This window comes from Augochlora pura, chromosome 5 (assembly GCF_028453695.1).
Source record: "Augochlora pura isolate Apur16 chromosome 5, APUR_v2.2.1, whole genome shotgun sequence".
Lineage (NCBI taxonomy): Eukaryota > Metazoa > Arthropoda > Insecta > Hymenoptera > Halictidae > Augochlora > Augochlora pura.
In genome coordinates, this window is record NC_135776.1 from 8687435 (window position 1) to 8708597 (window position 21163).

Sequence of the window (21163 nt, forward strand, 5' to 3'; positions counted from 1 at the left end):
CAGAAACAAAGAGGACGCAAAGGTCAACATTGTTTTTCTAAACAGAGGTGGCACGTGTTTTTGTTTATCTTCCAATAAAGCGCCTCGAAACGCATACAACAACCCGCGGTTAAAGAACCAAACGCGCAGTTCATCGATATTTACATACCACACGCACATGTTGGTGCAAGTGTTCAAAAACAGTGACCTTGGACGACGCAGACCTTACAGGATTTTTATCTTTAACATACGAAGGAACTTTATTGAAATCTTTGATCATCTTAGTTAACGACTGTATTAATTCTTTTGGATTTTCTATAACGCGTTCGAAAGTTTTAGTGACGCTGGATTTCAAATCAATTATTCCTTGCTCGAATTGAGTAATTAATTGAAGAATTAACAGTAAGTAAATTACTGTAAAAATAATTTAATGATGTATTAGTGGCGAAATCAAATAAGAAATCGATATCCAATTAAAAAGAATGAAGTTGACCTTCGCAGGTCTTATCTGTATACAATGGTCCATAAAAGCGTTTGCTCACCTTTTTTTAAAATGCAATAACGATTTTAACATTGAACTAAACGACTTGAATTATTTTTTGTTTGATAAAGGAACTAAGCTACTAGACAATGAGTAAATGCTTTTCTTTAAATTTTGCTGTTGGTTGTAATGACAAAAAATAAATTTTATTTTTAAATTATTTTAACTTTTGTTTTTTAACTTTTTTATTGTATTAACTGATTTCGATAAAATTTTCGGCATACATATAGGTTACCAAGAGCTACGATAAGCAATTTTTATCTCATAAAACAGTTAAAAAAATGATTATTTTTTTAATTTTTTTTAGCATTTGAGATAATAGCAAAATTAAAAATTTAGAAATTAAGAAAAAAGGTAGACTAGTCCTTTTATTATTTTAAAAGAATTCAAGTGATCTAGTCCGGTTGTAAAAAAAATTATTGCGTTTTGTTAGTTATAAGAACACTTTTGCGGGAAGCTCTATTTCTGTCAACAAAAAGAACTAATAATACCAAATTATTCTCGAAACCATGCAAAATTAGTCTGACGCATACGTTTTTTATTGCCAAAGGCAGTCAAGCCATTCATGTGACCTGTTTTCACGCGAGCACATCGTTTTTCTAACTATTGTTCTTTTCATTTACAATTCTGCTTGCATTCTTTTCTTTGCGTCATTTTCTGATTTAGATTCAGAGCACGTGAACACTGTTTTAAGTGTAGGAATAATTTATTCCTTGCGGAAAGATTAAAATGAAATGATTTTACCATCGATTTACTACACCGTAATATCGTAATTCTTATGGCTTTCAACTACGTATCATACAACTTTATTAGCAAAATATTTTTTGTTTATAACTTGTAGCATAATTTATAAAAAAATGCATTTTCAGTTTCGCATCATTTATTGACGATGCTTTATGTCGTTAACCCTGGATAACTAAATAATATAAAATTTTGTGTTCAAGGCACCTGAGTTTGTAAATATAGCTTGATTTTTTAATATACTCATTTTTTCAAATATTATATTCGTTATCTCGGAAGATAAAAAGCATTTGAAAGATGTCGGTAGATAACGAGTTATTTCCAACGATCGTTCCTACTTAGGCAACCTATATAAATATTAAATATAATGCCAGATGCAACTCTGTAGTTTCATTTATCCCATTTTTTTAATGAGAAATATTTTCATCGTTAACTAAAATAAATTCGATAATGCTCACACCTTTAAGGGTTTACGTCATTATAATAAATAAATTAGTGATATTATAACTTAAGCCATTAAAGATGTGGCATGTGAACAGACAAATTAGTGATATGATTTTGAAACAATATTACATGAAAAAGTCGTCGATTTTCTATTATATCCACTATAAAAAATGCCTGTAATGTTTTGAGAAATATTTTTTTTTTCATAGAACGCGACTCTGGACAAAGTAAACATGTAAACAAGAAAATCTTGTTTTCAGTAACTTTCATCTTATCTTTGTAATTATAGCATGAATGAATAGCTGAGATTTTTCTGATTGAAACGAACCTAAACACGTCGGAAATCGGATTACGCTTATCCAAGATATTATTATATAGGGTGACACATGTATCTTGCATACCTCAAATAACACTGAATCTGTTTTCCTTAAAAACATGGGAACCTCTCTATGTATAAGATCTCTACTCATCTTTGAAACTGTATTTAAGAATTTCTCAAAAGAAACACAATTTAAAAATCATTTAAGGCGTGCAATTTTCGTGAGTCACCCTATATATTGCTTACCAATTAATCCGATTCCTATCGTGTTTGGACTCATTTTAATCGGAAGAATCTCAGTTATCCATTGATGCTAAAATTATAAAGACGAAACAACAATTGCTGAAAATGAAGTCTTCCTATTGTATATTCATTTGTTTCTGGTTACTGCGGTGTCAAATTCAAATGTCAAATCTCGATCGCCATTGCTCGATGAATAACATTTTTCTCGTTCCTATTCGTCACATCTATTTTCTTACTGTTTTAATTATGATTGAGATAATTCTTGAAGAGAAAGGTGTACCGTACGTTTAAATTTACATCCTGGCTCACGAGTCCATGTCAATTTAACCGAGCACTACTCTGTATTTATTCTCGCACTTTATTAAACAATGCTCCAACCAATTGGTGGTAAAAAAAGATACCCGTACGTTTATACAGGGTGTCCGAAATAAGTTTGAACTAAATGAAATTATTAATTCCTTGATATAACCTTGAATAATATAACTTTGACATAACCAAATGAAATTATTAATTCCTAACATATATTTGAAAACACATGATGATGACTTTCCAGTCATTGCCATCATTTCATCTAATTCGAATATTATCGAGACATTCTGTTTCCACGTGCTGCCTCACGAGTCCATGTAAATTTAACCGTGCCCTACCGCGTCCTAACCCTTTCGTTGACAACACCATTACCCGAAAATACTGCTCAGTCATCCAGGGTTAAAATGTTAAAACTTTGAAAGAAATTGATCTCCGCAACCAATGAGTAAAGAACACCCCACACGCAAATTAAACAGAGAAGATAACCGGATCCGCAGATTTGCTAAACCCTCGCATGAAGAGCATGCGTTCTCAAACTTCGAACTGTACCCAATCGACGTTCGTCGCGAAACCAGAGCGTCGAGGTTCGCAATTCGGTGTCGATGCCGCGGATAAGTATAATTCGTCGTTAATCGTTCCTATAAGGTGTGATACTATACCTAAAGCGATCTGAGGAATGTGCGGTTTTATGTCTGCTGGCTTCAAGTCCGTTGCCAAAGGTGTGCTCGGCCCGTTCACGAGAACGGAGCCTATGTAGTTCAGCAATTTCTGCGCACGGTTCTGACTCGGGTGGAACTGGAAGAGCTGCGGGTTCTCGTCGATGAAGTACGTGTCGACCTTTCCGTTGAGGAACTTTTGGTTCTCCAGCACGTTCAGCAGGAATGGAATGTTCGTTTTGACACCACGGACGCGGAACTCGCGGAGCGCACGGTTCATTTTCGCGCAGGATGCTTGCAAGTCGCCTGCGTGAGCTATCACCTGGAAGCAGAAGCAACGTTCCCGTCTAATGATGGTCTTTGGATCATAATAATTTCTAGTTCGTTGATACTGACGTTGTATAGTGGTTTAGAGCGAGAATCTAATTGAGTGAAGTAATTTTCATGTTTATACAAAGTGTCCCAAAAATAACTCTCAACAGGTAAATAAGAGGTTCCTGAGGTTATTTGAAGCAACTTTTTCCTTTGCAAAAATGTTCTCCGAGGCGTCGTTAACAAGTTATTAACGAAAGACGGTGACCAATGAGAGACGTGCTCGGTTGGCGCGAGGCGGCAAAATTTTTTATTGGCCGCAGTTTTTCGTTAATAACTCGTTAACGACGCCTCGAAGAAAAATTATGTAAAGGAAAAAGTTACTTCAAATGACCTCAGGAACGCTTCATTTTATAACTGTAGATAATATATGGCACATCCTATAAACATATACAGAGTGTTTCTTTTATCCTGCGTATTGAAATATTTTCGTTATTTTTGCTGATATAAAAAATGTGTCAAGACAACTTGATTTAATTCAAAGCTAAGGACATTATATTTTATATTTTTTTCCTTTCAGGATCACCTTAATATTTTTACGGAAAAAGCATACTTTGAGATTTAAAAATATGGGAACACATAATCCGCCAAATACTGACAAAATTTTCTCTTGAACATTTTCTAAATTAACTACCAGAAATATCTAAAAAAAAATGACAAAATATATCGTTTTTAAAAACGTAAAAAAATAATTCTCAAGACAATTTATAACATACACACCATGTAAAAAGGAACTGGAACGAAGACTAAAATATTTGCACACATCTAATAGTTTAAAACATTATTCTAACTCTGCAAAATGGCTTTTGTTCTCGTATTTCTTTCTACGTGAATACACCGGGTGTCTCAAAAATATTGAAATCAAATTGTTAATTCCTGAGGTGATTTAAACATACTTCTTTCTCGGCGAAAACTTCTTTCACAGCTTTGTTGATGAGTTATTTACCAAAAAACTGCGATCAATCAAAAAGCGAGTACATACTTGAATTTTGACGTGGCAATGTTCGGTGAAGTGTCGGCCATACTCGGTCTCTGATTGGTCCGCGTTTATCGTTAATAACTCGTTAACAAAACCGCGGTCGACATTTTCGCAAAGGAAAAAGTTTTTTGTAATGATCTCAGGAATCCACCAATTCAAGCAATTTCAATAATTTTCTGGCACCTTGAATAATTCTATTATTCTATTCAGGCTATCGATATTTGATTAACGTTAAGATTTTGCAGTTTACTATACCTTGACGAGAAGAGAATCATAGTAAGGTGAAATTATAGCACCAGCAAATGCAGACGCACTGTCCAATCGGATACCCATACCTTCGCCGGAACGGAACACTTCGATTCTTCCTGTATCCGGTTGGAAGCTCTTCGCAGGATCTTCCGTGGTAACGCGACATTGTATCGCGCTACCTTGTGGAATGATCTTGTCTTGTGTCATTCCTAATTCAGGTAACGTGATACCCTCGGCAATACGGATTTGAGACTGCACCAAATCGATTCTGAAAGAAATTGCGCATGTTATTTTTTCGAGAAAAATCGAAAATTAAAATAAGAAAAAACACTGGAATTTCATAGCTAAGGTAAGCGCGCCAATTACTGTGCCACTGTTCCGATTACTGCGCCCTTACTATAACTTCCTTTGTATTTAAAAAGAACGTTATCTAATTAAGGATATTGAATATTTTCAATTCTGATTTGTAATTTTTCCAAGAGAATTAAAAATTTTACACATTCCATGTCATATGTAACATCGATGGTACATGCTTGCATGTTTATTTAATGGGCTAAAAAATAGTTTAGAATAAATCTAGAAGTAAAGAATTAATTTCCACCACAAGAATTACTATTATATACGATTATTAATCATTACAGATTATATAGCAAGTTTTAGTGAAATAACAAATGACTAGAGCGGAGAGTCTAATAAAAATAGCTCGGCATAAAACGTGTTAATTTCCTAAGGCCAATAAATGTGCAAACTAATTTTTCAAATTTCTGATAACGGTTTGATACGTTTTTACCTTGATCTTGTTAAAATATTTAAGAAACGTGTTGTCAATGAAGATGAAATAAATACAACAACATGATACTTTCCAAAAAGAGAAGAAACTATTATACTCATGAAACTCATTTAAATGACAGAAAAATAATAATATAATTGACAAATCAATAAAACAGTCGATTTTGCTTACACTATATATTACTGAATGAATTTCTTCACTTGATCGCACACTGTTACAAAATTGCAATATTTTTCTTGAAATTTTTATATGCAATTTTTATAAGACAACGCATACTAGTCGCTTCTAGTACTGATACGTTTAATATTATAACAAATCGGAATCATGACGAAGTTAATAATTTCTTTTAAATCGGAAAAGAGTCATCTTTTATCAAAATCTGGGATAATAAAGACACACAAAAAAGAGAAATTAGCTTCTACCACTAGAAAAATGATCAAGAATAAAAGTAAGTGCCACTCACTCTATTTGTGACAGATATTATAGCGCAGTGGGGTTAAAATAGATAGCATACGTTTATGGAGGCAAAAAAGACACGTGGAATTAAATTTGAAGATATAGATAATGTGCTCACCCAGTAATTTCTTCCGTCACTGTGTGCTCGACTTGTAGCCTAGCATTAACTTCAATGAAATAGAAGTTTCCAGAATCGTCGGCCAAAAATTCCACGGTGCCAGCGTTCGAATAACCGACGTGCTTCGCCAACCGTACGGCATAGTCAGTCATTTTGTTTCTAACTTTTATGTCCAACAATGGTGCCGGAGCGATCTCGACGACCTATAAGTTTTCGTCGTCATTATTTGATATACTTTCGATGCGACCACGAGTGATCTGTCCTTTATGATTGAATAAATTGTATGTACTAGGAAAATTGTTACTTTTACACGCGATTTTATAAAAATTAGAAAGCTTTCTTTGTTAACTAGCAGATTATTTATTATAAGGATAAAATAAAAATGTTGTTAGAGGTTGTTAATTTATATGATTTGATGCATTCGAAAATTTGGCATATTATTCATCATATTACCTCTAATTTTCAGAGACTTTGTTATAGTTAGGTTGTTTATACAATAGACAAAATTATATATTCTCAGAAACTTATAATTTATATTTATATATCCTAAGAAAGTTATTACTTATTTACTTATCAACATTTTACATATTGTATATTATATTATAGTTTGCTAAACGTGTCACTATTTAATTTATTGACTGTAAGAGACAGGAGTAGTGTTTATGCATCATTTGTTTCTGATAACTTTATCTGTTGAATGATAGCAAAGTTACTGATTATTTAAATAAATAGAAGAAGCGGTAAAGTAGGCACTAGTAATTTTTTAAAATATGTATAAGACTTTTAGTTTTAATTACTTGTTCACAGTATAAGAAGTGCATGAAGTTCGAAATGTAAAATAATAATATTAATGAACTATGTGTAAATGGTTTTCCTGTTTAGACAATTACAATAGTAAATGGTACTTGCAAAACAACATGAACATATCGAAACTTTAATATATTACAATATTACTATTATCCAAGTAAGGTCGTCTACGAATTTAAAATCACACGTGACTATTAATTAAATACTATATACTGAAAAAACAAGTGAATAACAATTGACAATATTCTATTGTAGATACTTTCTCGCAGTGGCACTATGTATAATTTTATCATCTCGCACACGTAAAAATATATTGAACTATTAATTAATTCTTAGTTGTCATGCTAATCTCATAAACAAGTTCAAAGAAATAGTTATCGTTGACGCGTAAGTGTACACTTTCCAGTATGAATAACTCTGCAAATAAAAAAAACGGTTTTCTTCTAGTGCTAGAACGGCTTTTGAACTGAACTCTCTTTGTTTTTATAGTGTAAATCGATTGTCCTAGTTAACCCACATAAAGCAAATGGTACGAGAATCGAATAGCATAGAATACGTTTGAAGCGTAAAATACAAACAAATCTTCACACATAAGAATTGATTAAGATCTCTGCTAATTCTAAAAATTCTTAGAATACTACGACATTCTATAAATGAATTCTGCCATTTGATTGCTAAATCAATGTATATTAATTCCTTATTTAGTTAATGAAGTTGAACTTGATTTTAATTATGTGTATAGTATGAGTTGTAAAACATAACATCGCTTTGTAAATTTTTTATTAAAATATGAGTCTCAAAACATAATAATGAACATTTTTTATCGTAACATATGCAATTTATTATCGTGTATATGTATTGGACGATTTAATATTGTACGTGCATATTATAAAGTCTATCACCATACATTATATTAGATAATAATTTATTTTTATATACACATATTGGGCAGTCTATTATTTAATATGTATATTAAACCATTTATTAGTGTATATTAGTACAATTCAGTATTATACATGTATGTTACATAATTTATTATTCTACATATATATCAGATCGTCTATTATTGAGCATGATTATTAAACAATTTATTATCATGCATATACATTAAACATTAAATATTAAACATTACACATCTATTATTGTGTAGATATATTAGACAATGTATTACTGTACGTGTATATTACACAATTTAATATCTTACACGCATATGAAACAATTTATTATAATATTTGTATATTAGATGGTTTATTAATAAAGATTCTTATTAAACAAAAATATACATGTATATTAGATAGTCTATTATCGAATACGTATATTAAACAATTTATCATTTGTGTACAAATTAATGTACATCAAATAGTTTATTATCATGATTTTAATATTAGAAAAAATTAATTTTATAATACCTGTACATGTATGTTATATAGCATATATTTATATTAAATAATTTACTATCACACATTTGTATCATAATACATATCATTATGTATTAAAGCTGAGCCGATAACTTAGCTTTAAAATGGAGTTTTAAAGAGCAACTATTTTGAAAAAGCAATTATTCGATTTTATAACTCTATTTTTAGCTTCATGAATTTAAGTGAATTTAGGAAACTAGCGGCTCGTATGTTATTGATAGTTCACATTGTTGTTCTACGCCATGAATTTTTCTATGCATCGATGCTCAAAGAGATAGATAACTACACGTGCAACCAGCAAGCAGATAGCAATTGTAGCAGAGATGCGCACAACATCTATTACAGAGGACTGACCTTTTGATGGCGACGTTGCACGGAACAATCACGTTCGTATAGATGAACAACATTGCCGGCAGTGTCTCCCAACAATTGAACTTCGATGTGTCTCGGTCTTTCGATGAACTTCTCAATGAACATAGCTCCGTTACCGAAAGCAGCCTTCGCCTCTGACGAGGCACGATCAAACATTTCTCGCACTTCTTCCATTTGTTTCACCACTCGCATTCCTGAACAAATTAAACGGCCACTTTGCATTGTTTGTTTGCCTTAGTTTCCACGCGTTACGTTTGTATAGAGGCGTGAAATTTATTTTTGTGGATCAAAGAATCGATTTATGGGCAATTATTTACAAAAGGGTTCTCCTGGCCGATTTTCATGAAATTTGAATATTTTGAACAACTTAATATTTCCAAGGAAAGTTTAATATTTGATTATACCGCTTTGCTATAGTTTTTACAGGTATTCGAGAAAATCTACAGTTCTAACCTAGACCTAACATAGAACTATTCTAGACCTAACGCAATTCTAAGTTAGACCTAACGTAAGTCTAATATAAATAAAATATAAATATAACTTAGACCTAATTTAGTTCGAAAGTAGACCTAACTTTATTTAAGGAGATTTTTGGATTCATTATGCAGTCATTTAAGACTCTTATACTAATTTTTCTTGTAAACTAGAATAATGGAGCTGGTTACTGTAGGTCGTCTAATTACAGTGCATAATTAACTTTATATATATTGAATAAGATATATTAAATTATTGTATTCTATTATTTTGTATATTTTTACAAATTTAAATATTTAATATATCCTGTACGATAAATATAAAGTTAATTATATTTGAAAATAAACAAAGAGCACAGTAATTGGCTACGCCACAGTAACTGACTCCACTTCCCTCGTACGAAGTAAAAATAAATATAAATTATGAGTACGGCTAAATTTACACAAATGAGGCATAGAAATATTGCAGTAGGATTATTGCATAGATGACAAGTAGAAGATATTAATTGTCATAAAATGCCAAGCATTTCTCTTTTTCTCAATCTACTATTATATTATATGATTTTAACGCAAAATCAAACAAGATTGCAATTGTTTTTAACAATTTCCCAATGTTACCTCTGCCACCACCTCCATAAGCAGCTTTGAAAATGACCGGAAGTCCATGTTTTTTACAAAATTCCACCGCTTCTTCGGATGTGGTCACTGGTCCGTCTGTTCCCGGAACAATTGGTACACCAGCTGCTATTGCGGCTTGTCTCGCAGCAACCTGGTTTCACACAAAAACAATATCATACTTTATAAAAGAAAAATAATCTTCATAGAAATGCAACGTTGACGTAATCTTGAAAATATTATCTATATTTCATGTATATTTTTTACATTAAGTGTGGCACACTTGATCTATGAAATTGTTCAAACTAGGCTAGCATATTATACTACTTTAACGAATTAATTATTTGAAACACTGTAAGCATCTATGATTAATCCTTTGCGCTCGAAGCCATTTTAACTTTAAATCTAAAATAATTATTCTAGCTTATAGTATTTCCATTTTACGTGAAGTGTATTAACAACTTTTGAAATCTAAACTTTGTTGGTATAAAAATGATTTTGGAACGTGATAGAATAATTTTAGTGGTGCCTTAGAGTCACCACTCGAGTGCAAAGGGTTAAATTCATTCAATTGAAAAACGATAACTGAGAAGAGAATAAGCATTTTTTTGTGATTTACAATATTTAATTTAAATCAAGAAAATTTCGTTATTCTCATTAAAATATATCAAGAAGATCAACGAAATATTTATACAAAAGGAGTCTTTAATGATCTTGACATTTTGTTAATATGATGTCCAAGTCATCGACCCAAACAACCTTATCTTTAGATGCAAATCTCTGTGCATTAGTCTTTATTATTCATTTAATGATGCATTATATCGTGTCCTAAAAATTCCTGAATATTTCGTAGACATACTAGACTATACATATCCTTAAATAATGAATATAGTTAGGACATTTAACATCCCTTAACAATGCACACAATTTAAAATATATAAAATAAGATATAAAGAAATATATATTCTAAAATCTTGTTTATACACTTATAAAATTAACGAAATATATCAACTAGTATATTATTTAATGCAGAAATAAATTAATATCTGAAATGAACCATATCTAACACAAATTGCTATTTGCAAATAGTATTTGCAAATATATGTTTTTCTTACTGATGGTTAAAATATTTTTATCCAAATCTGGAATTTATGATGCGAAAACAATCATAATCATAACTTATTTCTTGCGTAGAAAAAGATTGCCTACCCCTTCTAAACACATTCTGCTAACTATTCATAAAAAAATTTCTGGAACACGTACCTTGTCACCCATTTGTTGCACAACTTTCGGAGAGGGGCCAATGAATCTGATACCAGCATCGATCACAGCTTGCGCGAAGTCTGATCTCTCAGACAGGAAACCGTAACCTGGATGGATGGCGTCGACATCGTTTTCTTTTGCGACTTTTATGATTTCGGGGACGTTCAGGTATGCTTGCACGGGCGGCAACCCTTTGCCGACTATGTAGGCCTCGTCGGCTTTTTGCCTGTGCATTTGCATCTTGTCCTGCTCCGAGTAAATCGCCACCGAACGGATGCCCAATTCCGTACATGCTCGAAACACACGAATCGCGATCTCTCCTGTAAAGGATTAAATTATGTTCATTAATATTGGGATTAAATCTTGGACTACTAATATTGCAATTATATATAATAGTTCGCCAGGTGACAACAATATCTTTTACCCTCTTTATCATAATGTTTCTGGTACCCTAATTTAGCTTGGATAAAATGTGACCAGCGTAGCTTTTCGACTTTTCGCTGTCCGATTATTAATGTTTATAAGGAGGACAAGTACAATTAAAATATTAATGTCTCTCTCTCGGTATTACTCTTAATGCAAGTTTTACTACATGAAATTAATTAGCGTTTTAAATGCACATTGTATTTTTCTTATCTCAATCTTTCCAAATTTTTATTTAAGATTAATATGAATTAATATTCATAAAATAAGTTTTGCATTTACTTTTCAATACTTTGAAATAAATCTTCATAATGGAAACTAGTTTGATGGTTAATTATTTTGATTACTTAAGCTAGGATTATAGCATAGGGACAGGTGAAAGTAGACTCTAAACGGCAAAAAACAAAAAAGATATTATTGCTAGCATTAAAGCAGATTTTTAATCTTTTTTTCGAGTAAATTTTAATACACAGAAACGTGCAGAAATTAACAATATTGATGCTTTCAGTGAGAATGATCGCTGTATCACGAAAGGAATTTTTCGACGGTTGGAATAATTGGAAGAAACTTAATTTTTGTTGGTGGCACGGTGAATTCGAATTTTCTTAGCCACTCATTATTCTAATACAATTGTTTGCCAATGATTAAATACAAATCCATACCAAATGATACAGCTGCGTGTTAAGAGTACATACGCGCATATCCATGATTCTTCAAAGATCACTTCGGATCAAGGTTTTGAATCTACTATGCCTACGATAAAACTTTGGTCTGGCGTCGCTGCGCGAATGTTCGTTATTGTACTCACAAAACTGTCGGCTTTTTGCGGTACTTTTTACGGTGAGAAAAACATCAGAAAATAGAACTATAGATATTTACGAAGTTTACTTCGCAGATGCAAATGCGAAAAGGTCGCGTTAAAGCTGGTCTTTAAGTTTTTCAGAAATGGCTGCCACATCATTGACCCGTTGCACTCGGAAAATTTTCTTGGATCAGCTACTAGCAACTTCAACATACTTATTCGCGGAATAGTAACTAACAATTCGGATAAAATATAAAATGGTATAACGTTGGAAATAATTATATCATTTAAATATAATTTGAATTGCATCGATACGGATCACGCGAAACAAAAATTTTGAATTTCGAAAGTTCCATAACTATCTGCAGTCTTGTTATGTCCCTGACAAGGTACATTCGAGTGTAAAGAGTTAAATCTAATGCATTCGTGTTGGAAAGAGTTCCTAAAATTGTTTAACAGTGCCGATTGTTTGCTAGATAAAGGGTAAAATCACCATACACGTAAAATGTTCTTCTTCATATAAAACGTTTGCCTCGCCTGCAGGTGCGACAACTTTTTCAATATCTAGCTATGGCTTCTTTTTCGGAAAACCACTGCAGTGCTGCACACGTTTCCTATGTCCAGCCGTAAATCTTCCAATGAAAGATTTACAATTCTCCTCGTGTACGTCATGCAGAGCCCATTTATTTTCTTTCTCTACTTTTTCTACACAATTATATTGAATTTCCATGTTTCTGTGTAATTGGGCTGACCTATTGTCTGAATCGCAGACTTCTTTAAACTAATCTTCGAATTCTTTTCATGAAGAATATTTACTCCTTATTGTTTCAGCTTATTGCATTCTAGTATCGTAATATATAAATTACGATATATCGTAGTTGCAGTTGATCAGCTTAAATCTTATAAAATGAAAGAAGAACGTATCACAATTACATTCCACCAGTCACGCATGTACATATTTCTCAAATTGCCTAATGATACTTGAGTTTCTGAATAGACGATTAACTCAAAGTTTGAAGCACAGATATAACTCTAATTAGTTGATTGGAAAGTTCCGATTATTCATTTTTTATTGAAGTATTAATTATACAAATAACAGAAATTCGAAAGAAAAAGAGATTATTCCTCTCGTATAAAATAATAATGCCAGGACAGAAAAATAGCTCCACAAAATGCAGATCATAGTGCAATGTGCTACAGAATGAAGTTAGTGCCAACTATTTAACTGTGCGCTACATACTTACATACATGCATACCTAGCTACATATGTAAGTATATCAGACTGCGCGGTGCATGACCGCGAAGTTTGATATATCTAATAAGGCTATTTTAGATCTAAATCTATAGCAACGGTTCTTAAATAGTTTAAAGTAAGATAGCCATGTTAAGCAACGAATGAGTAATCGGCGATTTAAATATAGACATCTTTTGATGTATAAAAAGAACTTGGTGGGCAAGTAATGTTAACTAATTCTCTCCGCATAATCTAATTAAACATTATGATATAGCAATTAAAACTAACATTCGTGGTTCTATCGATAAAATTACTGTAACAATAATAACGTGGCACTTCCATTTACATTATGAGGATAAATAGAATATATATTGAAATTGTAAATATTATTAAATATTCTTAAGATTTTTCAGTATTTTAAACAATTTTATAGATATTTAAGAACGCTACTTATTTAAGATACCCTGTATAAGTTATTCCAATCAAATGGATCAAATGGATATCTTACATTTTTCCTATTAACAAAAAGTCAACTGGCACTAAACAAAAGAACTTTATATATTGCTAGTAATTAAACTTTTTAAACTAAAAGTTATGCAATTATAATAAGAATGACTAACTCTTATGAAAAACAGTGAAAACATTGCACAAATTTTAAAATATAATTATAGCGTTTTCAACATATTAAAATTGCTATGAAATAATAAACGTCTATGCTGTGACTATATCTTGCAATTACTACGGACAATTATGATATTGTATAACAATCTGCAGTCTAATTATTAAATTTATATTATAAAATGATTTTTAAACAACATCTAATTTCATTGCAATTTCCATTTATAAACTGTTTTTTTTTTCTTTCAATAGTTTCGAAGTAATAAACTTCTAAACATTAGTCAGGACACACTGTACATCCTACCAAATGAATATTGATTCGGCTATCATGGGTTATCTTTTCTCGGAAATCTAATAATTAAAAATTTCGCTAACAGATAAGAGATTAAAGTGACAACGAACGATCATATGAATTGTTTTAGGAGATTGCATAGAACGCTCTTTAAAGCTACATTGTACGCGAGCACTATAACCTATCATATTTCTACTTCCTATTTTATGGTATAATATAGATGCTGTATTGCAAACTCACTCTATATTTGAAACGAAACATGTAGTATTATTTTCAATGCAATAGTTCAAAAAAGTATTCGTACACTTTTAAACATAGACATAGGGCAAGTATGTCAATCGTTGTATTCACTAAAGTTACGTTCGAAGTTTTCTTCAAATTAAATTACTTGTTTACCTACATCCTAATTCTGAAAAGATTTATATTATATGTTTGTTGTCTTTTACGTACATATTAGTAAAATTCTGCCAATTAAAACGAGAGCAAACACGACATGCTTTTAAAACTACATTTATTCAACTATATTGCGATTGATTTTATTTTATTTTTAATCATAAACATCTGCTCAAACTATATCATGTTTGATCTCGTTTTAATAAAAAATATCTATTGAAACTATATCATATTCGATCTCATTTTAATAAAAACAACTACCAGCAATTCGATACAAATAATCAGTATTAAAATTGATGTTAAAATTATTATTAAAATTAAAAAAGTTATGTCATTGTATCATGAGCTGTTATTCCGTGAATTCTAGTCAAAGGAGCCGTGTCGCGTGCCGTATCATACACTTGACCGACTTCGTCACCTTAGCATAGGCGTCGGAATAACACGGAGCAAGCAAGGACTATTAAAGAGAATTTACTATAGTACTAGAAACGGTAGAAACTGTTGAAACACGTGGCCGTTGTTGCGAGTTGTTGCGATCCATATTTGTCGTTCTCATAGCTACAAGTAGGGTATCGATACAACCAGACACGCACTACACGCGTATTAATTCCGACTAGGAAAGTTTAGATGAAAATTGAGGCTTCGCTTTCGTATTTGACTTCATTGATGATTAAAGTTCATTAGCAGGTACACGTCAGCACTCTTTATCTCTGGTTTTCACGCGTTTCATTATTCACTATTCGCTTCCTTCCTCAACCATTTAAGTGTGGAAATCTCTTTCAAGAATGCATGCGTGGCTGCTATAATATTAATTTAATATAACATAAAATATTAATATGATATTGTTATAATATTGATATAATATAACATATAATATTAATATGATATTGTTATAATATTGATATAATATAACATATAATATTAATATGATATTGCTATAATATTGATATATTTAATATAACATATAATATTAATATAATATTAATACATATAACCTCTAGGCATCAGATATAAGTCAGGGAGAACATTCTTTAAAATAAAGACACTTCATACTAATTAATATAATAATAATATAATATTACTATAACATTAAAGTTATTAATATGTTATATAATATTATTAATATTACTATAATTTATTCATTTACCTCGTCAATCGATTAACTGTTTCTGAAGCGTACACTCGTCATAACACAAATGTTACCATTTCTACATGACGAGTCACAGTAGCTGACTTGGTAAATAACCCATAATACACGACATGACTATACTGACAACTCTCCAGCATTATTTTCCTGTTCTTCTTCATAACTTTGTTTAGCAGTAGGCTTACGCTTTACTTGGAAAACATTTCTTTAAGTTGTGTCATATACAATTAATCACGAAAGTCTTCATACACCTTTTTGAACTCAATGATTTTACTTTTTACTAAATAGCTTGAATTCTTGTTGCTTGATAGAATGACTAATCTGTTAAGAAAATGTAATCTTCCGTAAGACTATATTTAACGATTATTGAATCTCCACCTGGAAGTACGCTTATTTCTCAAACTGAAGGTATTTTTAGAAAAGGCCAATTCAATTTTGTGGATAATGTATGCTAATTTAATACATCTATTGATTTGATATTTTTTTTAACTATTCACGGATTATTCTTGCATTATTCGCTTATAATAAAAATAGAATTCATATTATGGAATTCACCACCATTCATAATATGTAATTTCTTACTTTATATATTTTATCAAATTGGTTTAAAGGTAGCATACATAATTAATTCAAAGCTAACATCATTTAATTACAATTATGAAAAATTAAATGTCGCCTAAAATATATTTTCTATCAATGCAATTTTGTGTATAAATAATAAGAGGAAATAAAATAATAGTAGTTTTTATTTCGAACGTTAATTAATTTTTGTATATTGTTAAACTTCACATAAGATATCGCTATTATTTAAATCCTCTATGTGCCAATGTATCGAAGTATTCATGATGCACAGGAGATATAGTATAAGGTAATAAATGCTCATTAGCCACTTTTAAATTGAACAAAGCATTGGCATTTTTTAAGATATTAAATATCAAATAGTCATAAATAAAAAATGTACACCAAATTAATAACAGAACATGTGATACCTCAAACAATGTACACCAAATTAATAACAGAACATGTGATACCTCATTTAAATATAAATGGACATACACCACTTTGAAAATAAAAGTGCCACGTATTTATCTACTTACAATGATCGTAATCATTATTGTTAATAATTTTTAGCATTTAATTCGTCCCTTTAATATCATTACTGCCGAAACCTTCAACTGTAGACAGTAAACTGAATCGTGTCATTTTTCATCGCAAACAATGAAACGTATTAGTTCTCGTCGAACAATATGAAACATAGTAATTTTCAATACAACAGATGAAACGTGCTTTTTTACATTGTGAACTAAAACCTGAAAGTCTCCGCATGAAAAATGAAACGTGTTACTGTTCGTGACGCATATCGAATTGATCTTATCCAAGACCGAATGAAAAAGTACAAGTGAAAACAGGAAATATTTCTGAAACCGAATCGATCGCATTGCGTACGGCCAGGTGCCACACATACTAAATAGTATAGCATCGTAATTACGCGGAGTGCTCTAGAAACTGTCTCATTCCGAAGTAGAAGAAACGCAGTTTGATTAATCGCACGGCCTTGTTCCAAATAATGCGACGATGCTTCAAATCCAACGTTCACGTAAGATCAAACCTACGTACGATTTATTGACACATCAAGATTTTGTTCGATCCGATGAAAAATACATGAATCACCTTAATTGCTCGCATTGGATAACAATTCCGTTTACCGTGGATAATTTAACACATCGTAGGAATAATATATCGCGTAATTAAACGAATTTACTACGTTCGTCGCAGCGATCATTATTGAACGTTTGTCGCTTTAATCGGTCAGACGAGATTTTCCTTGGAAAAACTAACAGTAGCAATAAGTTTACAATTTCAGTGCAAATATTGTTATACATGTTCATAGGAAGGAAGTTGATAATTTTGTAATATAATTTGAGATCGATATAATATAGAAATATCAGAATCTAAATAATTTTTGAGATGTCAAGGTAAATTTGAACTTTTAACGTCAAATAGAGCAGTAAAATGATCGCTTTTTAAATTTTATACAAAAGGCTAGAAAAATGTAGGAGACAGTTGCCATAATCGTCCCACTTAAGCAAATCTAGAGAAACATGCAAAACTGTTACCTTGACATCTCAAAAATCTTATTTACAAAAGTAATTATTTAGATGACATGTTATTAAAATATGTTTAATTGTTATAAATATATAAAAAGGCTTATTATTAACTTGAATCTCAACTCTCAAAAACGTTGAAAAACTACGATTTTGGCAACCTAACTCTTATCTTTGTTATAATTTTTATAATAACTTGTATAACAATATTTGCGCTAAGATTGTAGACTTATTGCTTTTGTTAGCTTTTCCAAGGGAAATATTATCTCACTGGGTTTAAAAGCCATATGGTTTTATATGTACAGTTTATTTCATATTTGCGAAACGATAAGTTAAATTTCGATATATAGGGTTTGACAAATAATTGTTGCTACGATTTTTCAAGCATTTTTCAATTTGGAAAAAAATATTTTGAATGAAAGTTTGCTCATTTTTTGCACATTGAAATATAACGAATTTCAATAACTACTATTTTTCTACTGAAAGTCATGGTCACCTTAACTATTTTAAATGGCGCCCTGTATTTTTGATTTCGTAGGATTATTGCTGATAAAAAAGTGAATTAAACAACCTAATATACTATGACATTCAGATGAGCTTGACTTCAGTAACTTAGGGTTGAACAATAAAACTATTGCTATTGAAAGCTATTTTATTTAAATCAATTTAGGATAAGTGCTTGAAGTGTAGTCTAGTTTTTCATAAACATAATTTCAGTCATGAAAGTAAATTACGATTAATTACAGCCAAATTGGATACACAAATTAAATATTTAAATTGGATATTGCAAAAAGACTAGAACCGCAAACATTTGTTGTATCGGAATAAAATATGCTTATACAAGGTATTAAATTGAAGAGATCCACTATGTGTAAAAAATCTGGCGTATAATCAATTTATTTTTAATTTCAATAGCAATACCTAAATTATTCAATTATTCAAGTCAAGCATAATTTGTGCAATTTGCAGAGTCTTCTTTCTAAAGAATATTGTATAAGTCCAAAATGCAAGAAATAAATATTTTCTAATTAATACATGAAAGTTATTTTGAATTTTATTGTCCACGCTACATTGTTTATTATTTGTATTCGACTAGAAAAGAATGTAAAATATCAGTATTAGTATTGAGATAGTAAAATTTATTTAAGAATTTAAAACAATTCTATTTCGCTCCAGTTTCTTCCGATTGAAGTAGTCAATTTTTATTTTTATTTTTAAGACATGAAAATCTACCTAATTTTTAAGATATCTAGGTAACCTTGAATTTTTAAATGATACCTATTATTTTCGTTCGTCGAGGCCATTGAGAGGATCTATTCATATATGTATACATATACATATACAAATTCAAGGACCTATTCTAAATTGACTTTCTGTTGACCTTGCGAACGTGGATTCACTGAACCGGCAAGCTCCTTGTCGGCCTTCAGATGGATTCAAGTTACTATTTTGACATTCGAAACGCGTGTTTTTTTCGTACACCTGTCTCTATTCTCGACAGTGCTGTCTCACGTTCAAAACAGCTATAAAAAGTTCTCTGACTAGACTCTACATCAGTTTATTTGGAACCATTGAAGATGATGCAGTAGGCGAACTTTCATCGGGTTTTGAAGTTCAAGGTCACACGCTGATTTCCCTACTGCTAGCATAATTCTTCGTTTTTAGAAATAATAGCATATTAAAAACAAATATATTCTGCCATTGTAAAAAGCTTTGGTTTATCATGACATATGCAAATATGCAGGGTCAGTCATTTAACTTTTCCACCTGAATTTTTCTTTTAAAAATTATATGTTGCATAGAAAAATATTGTAAACAAAAGTTGTGCGGTATAAAGAGAAGCATTCACGGCGATAATTCATTTTTTGCTGTTTTCTAAAATAATTTGCTGATTTATAAAAATGTCAGAACTACAATGTGTAAAATTTGATCATGCTATTTGGAAATCTCTTAAATACAGAATGGAACATAATTTCGATGCAAGGATTCGGAAATCAATGTTTATCGAAATATTTATTAGTTGATTTTCAATTCTAGAAATATTAAAAATATTCTTCATTACAATTAATGCTAGCATATATTTAATTAATTTAACGTGCATATTGATTAAGCAATGCGAGCGATACATGTGCAAATGTTTCATACTTTGTCAATCGAGCTTTATATTTTAAAAATTAATAAAACAATTATTACTGCGTATGCTCCTCTTTATAGGAAATAACTTTTGTTTGCAACCTTTTTCCTTACAAGATGTAGTTTAGAAGAAAAAGTAAAGTGACACACCGTGAAATGACTCACCCTACAGACGGCTTCTGAGAATTAAACTATATTTACTTGTTCAATTTCCTTGAACATGCAAATTCTAGTTTCAAATATTTTTTTGTTATTTATCGGGAAAGATTGATTTATTAAATTTTTCTTTGTCTAACCTAACCACTAAATGAAAAAGTCATTGCATGCCTCACAAGATGCTATAGCAAGAAATATATAATAAAATTGAATAAAAAGATTGACTATTATTCACAATCGCTGCATATCTCATACGAAGCTATAATAAGAAATGTACAATAAAATTGAATAAGAAGATTGACAGGAGAAAACCTGTTCACAGAGCATAACAGAAGCTGTCGACATGCTTCATAAAATACCTGAGATATTAAGAATGCAGTAATTATGACGTAGCACAATACAGTGGAACAAGACTGCAATTAAAGTGACGATGAAGATGTGTCATGGCATTCTGAATAATTTATTACGTTTAAAAAAAGGAAGTAAGGCGAATTGAGAAGCGAATGGTTTAAAAATGTAATTTAACGTCATTCAGTGTACAGCAAATTTTCTCCAATATTCTCCTCAGCTTTTAAACAAAAGTAAACAATGTAGGAGGAGGAGATACAATTATTCAATAGAAAAGAGTGGCAAGGCTCGAATAATCATATATCCTCTTCCTACATTGTCCATTTGTGTTTACAACCTGAGGGACAATTGGAGAGAAATTATGGTGC

At 31.0% G+C, this 21163-nt stretch overlaps 1 protein-coding gene across 3 annotated transcripts in view; it reads right to left on the reverse strand.

The window, feature by feature from the left end:
- The window catches only part of Pcb (Pyruvate carboxylase), a 69804-nt gene that overhangs the window by 12899 nt on the left and 35742 nt on the right, over positions 1-21163 (reverse strand). For all 3 annotated transcript variants that reach the window (XM_078181216.1, XM_078181214.1, XM_078181215.1), the window contains exons 3-8: positions 11145-11464; positions 9885-10035; positions 8776-8987; positions 6197-6399; positions 4839-5100; positions 3236-3554 (exon numbers count right to left, since the gene is read on the reverse strand). In XM_078181216.1, the coding sequence (XP_078037342.1) occupies positions 3236-3554; positions 4839-5100; positions 6197-6399; positions 8776-8987; positions 9885-10035; positions 11145-11464 (1467 nt within the window). The remainder of the gene's footprint in view (positions 1-3235; positions 3555-4838; positions 5101-6196; positions 6400-8775; positions 8988-9884; positions 10036-11144; positions 11465-21163) is intronic.